This window comes from Diuraphis noxia, unplaced genomic scaffold (genome assembly GCF_037042655.1).
Source record: "Diuraphis noxia isolate RWA-SAM2 unplaced genomic scaffold, SU_Dnox_SAM2 contig0001, whole genome shotgun sequence".
In the NCBI taxonomy this organism is placed as follows: Eukaryota; Metazoa; Arthropoda; class Insecta; order Hemiptera; family Aphididae; genus Diuraphis; species Diuraphis noxia.
Genome location: NW_028301711.1, coordinates 71559743 through 71573038, shown reverse-complemented (window position 1 = coordinate 71573038; position 13296 = coordinate 71559743). Strand labels below are relative to the sequence as shown.

The following is a 13296-nucleotide window of genomic DNA, read 5'->3' as shown; positions in this document are numbered from 1 at the left end:
CTAGGTTAGGTTGTTAAGTTAAGTTAAAAAAGCTAAATATTATAAAATTGAAGAGATTAATTTAAGCCTACACGTGAAAATGTGAAAAAGAGGCTCTGTATAACTATGTATCGGTGGTGGCAAACCTTTTTTAGGCCAAGTGCCAAATGTTTCAAATCAAGGTTTTGAAGTCATATCATAAATACTAAATAGTGCATAAAAATTTTTACATAGGAATATTATAATTCTTTAAATATATATAATTTTTTTTTTTTGAATTTTACATAACTAAAATTTTATAAATATCATAACTTTTTATAAGTTTAATTTTTCATGTAGGTACTACTGAACTTTGACCAACGAAACACTTTTGACAAGTGTGTGTAGTTTACCACCCCTGATGTATGTTATGTCCTTGATTTCAACTACGTTCAGACACTTAGGATCAGAAGATCCACAAAATTGAAAGAATGATTTTATATGCATATATACCTAACATGTAAGTGGTATACCTATGTCGCTTGCACAGTTGCGTATACTTTAACTAAGCCTTTGTTTATCCTGCAACATTATTATTAAAATGCTGGAAATATGGGATTTTTATAGCCCCATATCCTGTCATGATCAACGTAATGGGTACCAAAAATAAACAAAAATATAAGTATTAGTTATTACTAAAGAGTAAAGACCGGATTTAATTGATATTACAACTTTTTTTGCATTTAAGATAAATCAAATCTGATCAAATATGCACACGATTTGTATTAATTGCAGTCTTTCTATTTTATTTTATTTATGTTGCAATTTTTTATATTTTTCGTTATTAAATGTACCAATCAATATTTCTTAACTAATTTTATAATATAAAAATAATAAAATTGTTTAAGTATAAAGGTGTAATATAAGTATAGATATATACGTGGCGATATGGACTTCTATAGGTCAATAATAATATCGTTAACAATAGTTTATTACCCGTTACGATTACAGTTTTCAAAATAGTTTGTATATTGAAAAAGACAATTATTAAATTGTTAGTATCAGTTGCTTTCGTGTAATTATTATTATTAAAAATAATATATTTTAATTATTAAATACTTTAAATAATTTTTAAGAAAATAAATAATAGTTATACATTTTGAAATATTTTAAGAATACATTTTATTATGCAATTATTGTATTATTTTCATTGCAATTTCGGCATATTTTTAGCGCAACTAAATCTGGTCTTTAGTTATTACCTACCTAGTAGGTAGTTAAAGCAGGTAAACATTTGACACATTTTGAATAAATTATTATGAAAAAAATACAAGCAAAAAATAATATTCAAATTTCTTAATGTAATTGTAATAACATGATTAAGCACCTATATAATTCAAAATTTTGTAGATATACTTGAAGTACTGAACCATGGCGACAAAAATCTTAAATTTTATGTATAATAGGTATAATTTATATTAGTGTTTATATATCAATTAAAATTTACATTTATATACTACACCCAAATCAAAACTTTGATTTTGGTACGTAATGTATTGAGTTCTGTTTTTGATAGTTGTATATTTAAATACTATACAAACCATGAAATTTATACGGTATAGAAAAGTTATTTTTCATCAACTTGGAGGAGACAATGCGCTAAAAATAGTCTTATATACAATTGATAATCAAAATAATACACAAATGATTTGCCTTTCGTTTTTTTTTTACCATTATAATATCTTTAATCACCATAAACAAGATTACATTAATATGTCACTAACAGTTAGTGTAATAGATTGTAAAAAGACAAATGCATAAGTTACATAGTATATGAAAAGAAAAAAACAAAACAAAAAATCAAAATGACTTTAACATCTAAATTTAGGGGTACAACATACTATAACAAAAACAATGTAACGTTAAATGTACATTAAAAATGACTAAGAATAGCAAAGTATATTATAACACAAAGCCTTAATACAGAAGTACTACTTAACACTCAACTTATACCTAATGGATCACTTCTCCAATCAAAGTATTAGGTTTAGGTACTATAAAAGAACATTTAAAAGTAATAATGGATGTAAAACATAGTCAACATCTTCATAAATCTAACATTTTAGTTTAAAAATAATTTACAATTTAATAAATGTAAAATCTAATTAGAGTTAATTTAATATCTGAAATTTATACACCAAACACTGTTAACATTTTATATTAATTTCATATAAATCATATTTACTCTATTTTTGTAAATGTATTATAATACAAATAAAGCAATGAATAAATTAAAAGTTTAATTATGATTTATGTTCTAAATAATAATACAAATATACATTATATTATTAAGAAAAGTACAAAAAAAAAATAATATTAGTAAAACATTGTTATGTATCTACCTACGAATTTAGATCAAAAATATATAAAAAGAGATCGCAACGCAACACATTTTTTTTTTTCAAAAGTTGTATTGCCATAATTTGTTTACAACAACTGTAGTACAAATAAAAATCAACAACAAATGAAACATTGTATATTACCTAACAATTAACTATTGACCAATTGCATTGAAAAATAAGAATACATTTTAAAAGCATGATACAAAAATGAAAATGTGATATTAATTAAGTAATAACATACTATGAAAATTAAAAGAGGGCCATTTTAAAATAGTTAAAATTGAATAATAGTATAATATACCATTTTATTTATTTAACAAAAGTATCTGCTAAATACATACGTATTTAATATCGATATTAAATGCCTCAAAGTTTAAAATTTAAACAAATTTTGCTTATTAACGACATAACAAATTGATAATATTGATAGTAAATATTTTAATACCTAAGTTAATGTATTATATAAACATGTATCATTATTTTTAAGTTAAAATTTTCATTTTTTCTTATAATTTAAGACGACAGCTGACATTTTCTATTTATATATAAAAAAATACATCCATCCCGATTAATCTTAAACGGAATTTTAAAACATTTTAAACATACATTAAGAATAGCAATAAAAACATTTTTTTTAAATTATTGACATATAAGTTAAATTTCAAGTAAGGTGTTTCCAGACATAATCAGCTAGAAGAGAAGTACATTGTGAGCACGAACATTTAGCTTCTTCTCAACTATGTTTTGGATGACCATCCATACCCGTGTGATGACGTGGTAGCTATAGAACAATTTTAATTATGATTAAGATTAAGAACATATATCTTTAAACAAAGTGTTTAAACTAATTTATAAACTTACAGCCATGTTAGGAGGTTGTTGTGGTGCAGCTTGGTACATTGGGTTAGAGCCCATATTATGGTTGACTTGTCTTCTGTTATCAGACCTTGGCTCTTGAACAACACCGCCACGGATGACTACATGGGAAGGCATATTATTTGACAAATGATTAGTTGGATGTCTGTAAAATAAATTAAGGAAAAATTGTAATATTTCAATTTAAAAGGTAGATTAGATGTTCAGTATACTTGTATTTATTTATTTATTTATGCAAAATCAATTACAATAAATTATATTAATATATCATATTTATACTACTGTACAAATACAGATGCTATGATTGTACGATGGACAGCCAATATAGTTTTAATAGCATATCTGGCTTCTAAAAATCGCTATACTCTGCGCATGTTAAGAGCACGGTGGTAACATCAGTTTTAGCGCCAAAAGTTAAATGATCCTGATATAACACAGTGAAGTGAGTTTTATTATTTGAGAAATATGAGTGCAATGTACACAAGACTGTTAAGTGTTTACAGTTGGAGCTACCCATATTATACAAAAGTCAAAATGGCGACATTGGTAAGCTGTGGGTTGTTTTAACTGCGTAGCTGGATCTTAACCCGCGTGGAGTAAGATGCAATTTTTTGTATGTATAATACGAAATATATATATATATATATTTATTTATTTTGATAACATAATACAGAGTTTGTTTTGCTACCATACTATCTATAACCATAATTAGTACCTGTTAGATATGTGGTTCTGATATCTATGTTGCAGTGACGAGTCAATGTTTCCATGATTGGGCTGATAATTTGACCTTGGTGGTTGAATAGGAATCGGAGCTTCGGTGTGGTTATTAGTAGTAGGAGGGGCTGGTGCACGGTTCCTATTGTCTTAAATGCAAAATATACATGTAAGTCAAATATTTTACTTAAATAATAATACATATGAACAATAAGGTAAATACTATAGGTTCATATAAATTACTTTGAGGTGTGAGTGGAATTGCTAGACGCGCATTCACGGCTAATAAGTGATCACGGCGTCTTGTATAACTAGCTAGTTCATCCTCCAAATTAACATTTTCACTCTTCAATTGATATAAGCATGTTAATAATGATGCAACTAATTTTTAACAAAACAGTTTTAATAAAAAATTTATAGCTTAATTAATATTGGCATACTATCAAAGTGCTGTGCTTGTTCCATCAAAAATGCTCCACCTTGTTCCCACTGTCTTTCAAGCAAATCTTCCAAACCTTGAGGACTATTATTATTAATGCCATTTGTAAACGATGACCATGATGATGCTGACCCTTGGGGTTGTGGAGTTTCCTGTAAAATAGTTAATGATGTAAAAAAAAATGTTAATATAATATGATTAGCTAAAATTTGAATTTCAACAAACTTGAGGAACAATTTGAGATGCCCTTTGATTTCGTCGCTGCAGCTGAGGACCCGACATTAAATTTGTAGGTACATTAGTAGACGAATTTGATTCATTATTAAACATTTTATGAGTTTCTATTTCCTCATTTAAAGTATCTGCCATTTTCTGCGCTACACTTGATGATGGATTCAATGAATTTCCCAACATATGAGGAGCAGCGGCATTGGTACTATTTTCAAATCTAAATGAACAAAATATTGTGAAAATTATTTTGAATACAGGTTATTATTGTTATATACTTTTTTTTTTCAGTTGCTTCTGTTTTGAGAACTTGTTTAGTATGCGAAGGAGAACTAATTACGCTGGTTTCATTTTTCAATGCACTGGATTCAGGCTTCTGGGTCAAATTTACTGCTGATCCACCTAAAACAACAAATTAAAATAATTTATAATTTTCAATTAAAACCTTTATTAGTTACTAATTAATTGGATTTTACGATTATTAAACCCAAATCTATAATTTGATAATGTAATAAATATTCCTAAAAATACTATAAACTCACTTGATTTAATAATGGTATTTTTATTGTCAACACGATACAAGTTTGGTTCTTCAGTGGCCTTTAAGCCACTAGATCTTTGATCTTCCTCAGACTTTGGAATATTCATTGCATTCTTTGTTTTTTGATACTTAGCTGAATGTTTAGTTTCAGTATCAGAATCGTCAGAATAACTTTTCTTATTTGCTGATGTGATTTCAACTTTTGTTCCTATAGAAATAACTAAATTTCCAGATGGATGAGTAGTTACAATATGCGGTCCTGATACCCTAAGATCTTCACTTTGAGTGTTCCGAGTTAAGTCCTTAGCTTTTTTCTCATTAGCAATTTTGTCACCTGAGTAATATACTTAATTGTAAATATATTTAATATTTTCAACAGATTTAATAATTGATGAAGTAAGTACATAAACTAGCATAACAATTACAATATACAGGAATAAATAAAACTTCAATATAGCACCAAGTAGAAGGGAATATATTTTTACTAATGATGTATTGCATATTAGCATATATAGATTATTCAACCAATGATAACTGGGATTCTGGAGATTAAGAGCTAGATATTAAGATTATTAGAATAATATTGTTTATATTATTAATTTTAAATGTTATAGAGATTGAATCATGAAGAAATGAACAATCATTAACAGATTAACCATGATATAACTAACTAGGTATGTCAGATAAGTTATAAAATGAGATTGACTACCATGAGATCGTAGGGTAATTATCAAATACACAGTCAAATTTAAAAAAGTGCAGAAAAATCTTAAGAGGATGTCAGTATTCTATTTGTTTTCTCTCTGGCTCACACTCGACATAGACAAAAAGCATTTACGCAGAATTATTTTTTCTATACTTTTTAAGTAATCAAAAAGTAAAATCGCCCATTATAAAAAAGATAGAGAATAATATTTTTGAGGGAATGACACGATTTGTCTAAATATTGTCTCAAACCAATTTAAATATTATTTAAATTTACATTTTTTGTTTATTTTTAAAGTTCAAAAATATTATTCTCTATCTTTTTGTAACGAGTAGTATTATTCTAAGATTACTTAAAATCATAAAAAAAAATGATTCTGCGTAAATGCGTTTTGTCTATATTAAATGTGGGCCAGAGAGAGAAAGCAAATATTGCATTGATATCCTCTTAAGAATTGTACCAAAAATATAGCTGCTGAACCCTAGAAAATACAAACACTGAACATTTAATATATCTATTTAAAATTACTCCAAGAATCAATTTCATGAAAAATCAAATTAAAACGGGTATTATAAAATGAAATGATAACAACCTGAGATTTTTTTATTCTCACTAAACCGTGTAGAATTATAATTGAATACAAAAGTTGGTAAAATATAATTAAAACCAAAATATTCATTCTCTACCCATATAGATAAGTCATTTAGACTATTAAACTAAGCAATTTTTTTTTTTTTGCTTTGATGGTGGTTCATTGACATATTTAAATATATTATAATATCATCCATGTTTATTTAAACATGCAAAAAACTAATTATAAAATAAAAACATACCAATATTGTTAATGATAGTCAACTTTCTTTTAGGTTTTGAAGTTTGAGAATCTGTATTATTATCAATTTTTTGAGGTGACTGTTTTTCAGGAGTAAGATCTGATGATGAGTTATCAGATTGATTTTGAGGACGGTATGGAGCAATAGGTTTTATATTATTGCTTTTCTTCTGAAAAATAGATGAATATCAATAACTAAGTAATTAATAGGTAACAGACTTAATTGTTATAAAAAATCAAAATATGTAAAAAAAAATTTAAGCAACCTCAATAACACATAAGCTTTCTGACAAGAGCATAATATTTGAGATTCCAATTGTATTATAGTATGTACCCAACCATTTATAAGGAAAACAACAAAATTCAATATAAAAAGACAGACAAATAACAGTAATTAATAACACAAATTCTGCCTGAATTAAAGTCTAGACATAATATTACACTGAAAAGTTATCTAATTAGGTATACTTATCAATAGTCAATATAATATTGGCATGCCAGCAAAAAAAAATACATAAATGCTATTTAGATAATGTAGAGTAGCGGTTCTCAACTTTTTATATCCAAGTAACACCTACACAATTTAAAAATTTTCATGTACCACTTGATCAAATAACGTTTTATTCGCCTATATAAAAAAAGTACACATGATATATAATTGTATTTTATTAGAAACAACAAAATTATGATAATATTATAAGCATTTAATTCATAAAAAGAAAATAGGATATTGGTAATTAAGTATATTATTATCGAATAAACCAAATAATATTTGATGTGATTTATTAATTATGTTTCATTTAATTTTTTTTATGAAAGGAGATTTTCTTAGGATACCACCAGAAAGCATTCAGCGTACCACAAGTTGATAAACGCTGATGTAGAGTATTTTGTCATCGTCAAAAATGACTAATCTTTTAGGCTTTCATTCAGGGCTTGAAATTGATTTCAAAATCGATTTTAAATATCGATAAAAATCGTTAAAATTGTTTAAATAAAATCAAAATTAATATCGAAATCGTGAATGCTTGTTAATGATTTTCAAAATTTCTATTAAAATTGAAAAAAGTTAAAATCGATATTTTATATCAAAATCATTGACATAATCAAATCGATTTTAAATAAATTTAAAAAAAAAATCAAAAGTATACAAGCATACAGATATCAGGTCTATTTATACTTAATATTGTTCATATGCACACTCATTGTTAAATTGGATAATAACATTGACTATACATATTGTTTATCATGCACAATAGTGTGTATAGTAATGACTACTAATAATTAATAACTTATGTCTAATATTTTGTTTTCTGAGAATGGAATATTCACAATATTGTATACATATTATAGAATAATACTATAATAGGAATAGGGGTTCGACGAGCGTTTGTTGTTGACTTGTTGTTATTGCAAGTTTTATTTTGATAGGTACCTACACACATTTGGCTCATTAAATGAAATGCTCGGAAAAATATTTTTTCCAATATTGTACATGATTAATTTTTTATTAAGATATTTTGTATTATGGCGATAAGATAACATCTTAGTCGTTGGCTTGCGTATGTCGTGTTAACTATAACAAAAAAGTTTGATAAAAATATGATTTGTTTTATATTAGTATTATTATTATTTATATTAGTATTATTTAACAATAATAAATAAAACATTGTGATGTTTGTAATGTGTGTCTTTATTGTTATTTTTTTAAAAATCTCTCTTTAAGAAACTGAAAATGTCCAAAAGTATGGAAATTTATTAGCTCATTACTTATAACTTATAAGGTACCTATGTTTTTTTGGGTGGCTCTAGTGTTATATACTTTTATTATTAAAATTCTAAACATTAGCCCTTAGGCATTGTTATTTAAATGGTGCGACAGCAATTTAGTTGATATAGTTAATCAATATTAGAATTTAAAATCTAAACATTCTAAACTAAATAATTAACTTTGTTTTAAATGTCAAAGTAATAAAAAATAATATACAATCATAGTTCAAAAATTGAAAATAATTCACTAATATCAGTGATATCGAAATAATGTTATTTAAATTTTAAAATTAAACTAAAATCGTAATAAAAGAAAATTATATTTAAAATCGAAATCATAATATTATGAAATCGATATTCTGCATCAATAAAAAAATCATAAAATCACAAAATCAATATATTATTTTTAAATCGAAATCGGAAAATATTAATATTGATAAGCAAAATTGAAATTAAAATTGAAAATTTTTATTTCGATTTCAAGCCCTGCTTTCATTACCTATCAAATTAATCAATGGCATACTTAATATCGCATATCAATATGTGGATAATGTTTAGATGAAGTACATAAATATAAAGCTTTCATCAACAAAAACCCAAAAAAGAATCGAAAGAAATTAAATATTACTAAAATATAAACTGATTTACCAAATATGCATCCATACCAAAATATGTAAAATAAATTTATGTTTATTTAAGTTCGAATAATCTAAATTGTATACACTTTTAATCAGATTAAAAATAACTCATTCCAATTTTTTATTGGAATTTTTTATTGTAAATACATATTTTTTATATGTATTTACAATAAAATCCAATCCCTAGTAATATATCCCTTGTAGGATATATAATTTTTAAATAATGAATATGTACAATAAAAATAATAAATACTAACCAACTTAGAATAATGATGTTTACAATAACCAACATATTTAACATTGTCATAATAATTTCCAGCTTCTTCACACAATAACCCAGCACTTTGAGCACATGTCACGTGAAATCCTAATTTGCATCCAGATTTGTTACATGACATGCATGCACCAGATACCGTTACTTTTAGTCCTTTATTTTTTTCTTCGCATATATAACACGCCTGAAAATTAAATACAATATGAATTAATTACCAAAAGTCAACAAAATTGTAAACTGATTTGTAGTTATGAATATTTAATAGCTATTACCTTTCAGCATAACAGTTTAAAAATATTATAATATATACATGTGGTTTTAAAACATAATTCTAATATACTCATTATTGTATTATAAATAATGTGCACAATGTTAAAAATAGATATACAAGGGCTGTTACATAAGATAAAGAATTAAAAAATATATAATAAATATTAATAACTAGAAAGAATAAATACTGTTAAATAAGCTAAAGAAATAAGTATAAAAGATTAAGCAATGTGCCATGCAAAAACTGTCTACAGCAATTAATTATTCAAGCTTTAAAGCTTTTATTTATACACTATTTATATCTTCTATGATTTATATTATTTTACTTTAAGCCTTTGCTGATTACTAATTTACTTTAATGATTTATTTTAGTCTATTTTAGTCATAAATAGTAGACCAGCCGTTAAAAATTGAATGACCTTTTTGTCATTAACTTCAAAATATTAAATTAAGTTAAATTATAAACAAATATATTTAAAGAAAATGCAATATATAATTTACGTAACTTTATTTTCATTTATCACCTATAAGACCATAAATGTTATTTTTTTTGCTATTTTGAATTTTAACTAACTTGATTTAATACAGTTTTTATACATTTTAACTTACAAAACTGAACATTCTGATGGGGCTTAATTTTATCAAAAAAATGTTGATGTCGAATGGTCATTGGGTATACAAAGATATCATAGACCTGAACATTAAATTCTGAAAGTCACGTGAAAATTGATATTTTTGGTTTTTCAATAGAAACAGTAATTTGTCAATTTTTAATTTTTAATTTTAAGAAGTAACCTAGAATCAATTTTATTATACTGTCATTTTTAATCCTGACAAAATTAAAATTTTTATGTTCATATCCATTATAAAGCTCTAGCACTAATATATTCATCACATTCAAATGTTGATACTTAATTTGTAATTAAAAAAAATCATGTATAGGGTACATAATATAGGTATTATGAAATTAAAAATAGAAAAGTTAATTAATATATTAATTTACCATAATTGAATAAAATATTAATACAATTTAATAAATTATTTAAGTTATGATTCCTGAAAAAAAAAACAAGACATTACCATTAACATGCAGAAATACTCTAATCATTTTAATAATTAAATATAGACACCCATCATAATTCAATTATCAATTATTATCATCTAATAACATTAAATACAAAAATATCAAAAAAAAATATTTTTGAATCTATTCAACAGTTGGAAACTAATTACAGTTAAGTTAAAGCCCTATTAAGACCAAAATAATTGATAATGTGGAAAATTAATATTATTTACTCTGTTAAAACGGTCACGGGGTATTGCACTCAATTTTACTGGTTCCATAGTAGTAACATCCATAAATGTAACTTCTGGTATATACAATGCGCATACAACATGAGCCCAGTTCCCATTTTCAGTAGGTTTAAGAGCGCCATCTTTAGATGGACACAGTTCACATTTCTGAAATTAATGCCATAGTTTTCTTACATTCTAAAAGGAGAGTTTTAAAATGAGTCTATTTTTTTTTTTAACGAACCACTTTAATAGATTTTTCTTTAAAAGCTTCACATTTCCTGCAAAACCATTCTCCTTTTGGTACAATCCGAATTCCATAACAAGCTGTTATAAGATTTTAACAAATTAAACAATATCTAGGTATTTTGAAAATTTCACAAAAATTGATGTTAAGGGTATCAAAAAATAGTTAAATTTTTAATAATGTGACAACAACTGTGCTATGACAGCAAACTTACCTTGATGTACAGCAACGTTACAATTAGGTCCATCACAATACACCAAGGGGTTTTCAGTCCATCCTGTATCATCACAACATACGCTGCATCCACCAAGCATTTCTTTCATATTGAATATTTACTACAGATTCAAGTATTACAAAATATATTTTAATAAATACATATCTGATAAAGATAATTGGGTAATAACGAATAAAACTCAACACAAACCTCAAGACACTAGGTTTGGTGGAAAATAATAATAATAATAATGTGATAGTGATTGCGTTCTAAGTTTAACCAGGATTCATTTCAATCAAATACTCGCTAAATCATACGCAAAAAATAAAACAAAATAATAAAACAGTAATAGATAATAAATATTATGTAAATATAAAAACACAATTTAATAGTATTATTATTATAGGTAAGTATTACTAATAACACGCAAAAAAAAAAAAACAAAAATATTGGTCTGCACATAATATATCAAACACCTAATAAACTGTTTTAGTCTACATAATATAGCTTGACCATAATATATCTTCACTATTAAAGAGTCATAATATACAAAAATAAAGTGGACTAGCAGTTAATAGAATTTATTCTGAACTAATAACAAACGGCAACAAAACATTTCCTATAACACTCATACAAACACAAATGGAAAAAATAAAACAAAGATTCTGAATGGGAATTATATTTCAACAGCATGTAATAATCTCGACATTCGGGCATTGGCGTTCATAGGCAGATCAGTAGAATAGGAAATAGATATTGTGTAGACTTATAACAATTCAACCACACTACAGCGAAATATTTGAAATGCTCCATTGCCACAAGCCTAATATTACCGATAAAAGTATTAACATAAATACAAACGAATACATACTTATTACTTTTTCTTATGCCTATCACTTAGTGTAAAATTTCGTTATTACAAATTAGATACAACTATGACATTACGGTGCATATCAAACATAAAAATGGTGTATACACCTCACGTTACTTATATTATTACTATTATATTTACTAAACAAAAATGAATTTCGGTTTACAACAACTGCGGATATAAAATCAATGATAACGCCGGGGCAAAAAAAAAAAAAAACGAACACTGTATAGATTTTCGATTACTGGAACGTAACGTTTGGTCGCACGGCGCTGGTACGCCCGACGCCGTACGCATAATATGAACTCGTAACCAGTAACCACTATCTACCTCAGTGATTGTAACAAATCGCGAGTCCTCGATCGAGCGTCATAACATCACTAGTTTTGAATGTTTTGATAAGAAAACTGAAACACGTTCTTAGCTTTTAATGTTTTAATACCTATGAAATTCTATTTCTACTTAGTGTCTTAGTAGTCAGTAAAGAAACCTGATGTGTAAATAAGAATATTAGGTGTACTGAAAAATAAATCGACTTGTACTGGAGACGAATCGACCCGAATAATTTTTCAATAGACAAACACAAACTCCTTACTAGAACATCTAATTTGTTGAGCGGCTTTACTCTAATACAATATTTAAAAATCATGACCAAACAAGCTTTACCATGCTTCCTAAGACAATTTACTATCCCGCTGTAGCAACAGCAGCTAAACACAACACCAATCTCCCGATATGTCCATATCACCCTAGAATTATCTGCGGAAAAACAATATGTTTTGTAAGTAGGTTACAAATAAAAAATTCCATTTGATGGTAATTTATTATTATTACCTATATATTTTATTAGAAATATTTTTTTTCAAAATAGCCATTTTTAAGTCAATTAAAAGAAGTTTAAACATTTTTAAAAAAATTGACTGAACTACAGAATATACTTATATTTTTGACTTTTTTAAATAGGTAAAATATAAAAAAAAAGTGTGCTTTCTATTGAAATTCACTTTTTTATATCTCCAT

The 13296-nt window shown here is 25.8% G+C and overlaps 1 protein-coding gene across 3 annotated transcripts; it reads right to left on the bottom strand.

Annotated features, from left to right (window-relative positions):
• Positions 1-1666: 1666 nt before the first annotated feature.
• Positions 1667-12455, bottom strand: LOC107164628 (zinc finger protein zfp-1-like). 3 transcript variants are annotated; one of them, XM_089216497.1, is made up of 15 exons: positions 12277-12455; positions 11616-11711; positions 11406-11526; positions 11189-11271; positions 10948-11112; positions 9365-9565; positions 6701-6866; positions 5163-5495; positions 4899-5022; positions 4618-4840; positions 4394-4544; positions 4197-4334; positions 3952-4102; positions 3222-3381; positions 1667-3141 (listed from the first exon to the last, which is right to left on the bottom strand). In XM_089216497.1, the coding sequence occupies exons 3-15, from the start codon at positions 11512-11514 to the stop codon at positions 3094-3096; spliced, it is 2052 nt and encodes a 683-aa protein (XP_089072623.1). In that variant the 5' UTR covers positions 11515-11526; positions 11616-11711; positions 12277-12455; the 3' UTR covers positions 1667-3093. The 3 variants fall into 3 exon arrangements, with proteins under 3 accessions (XP_089072623.1, XP_015367998.1, XP_015367999.1); XM_015512512.2 differs by having other exon boundaries at positions 6701-6869; positions 12277-12454; XM_015512513.2 differs by lacking the exon at positions 11616-11711 and having other exon boundaries at positions 6701-6869; positions 12277-12454.
• Between the last annotated feature and the right edge of the window lie 841 nt (positions 12456-13296).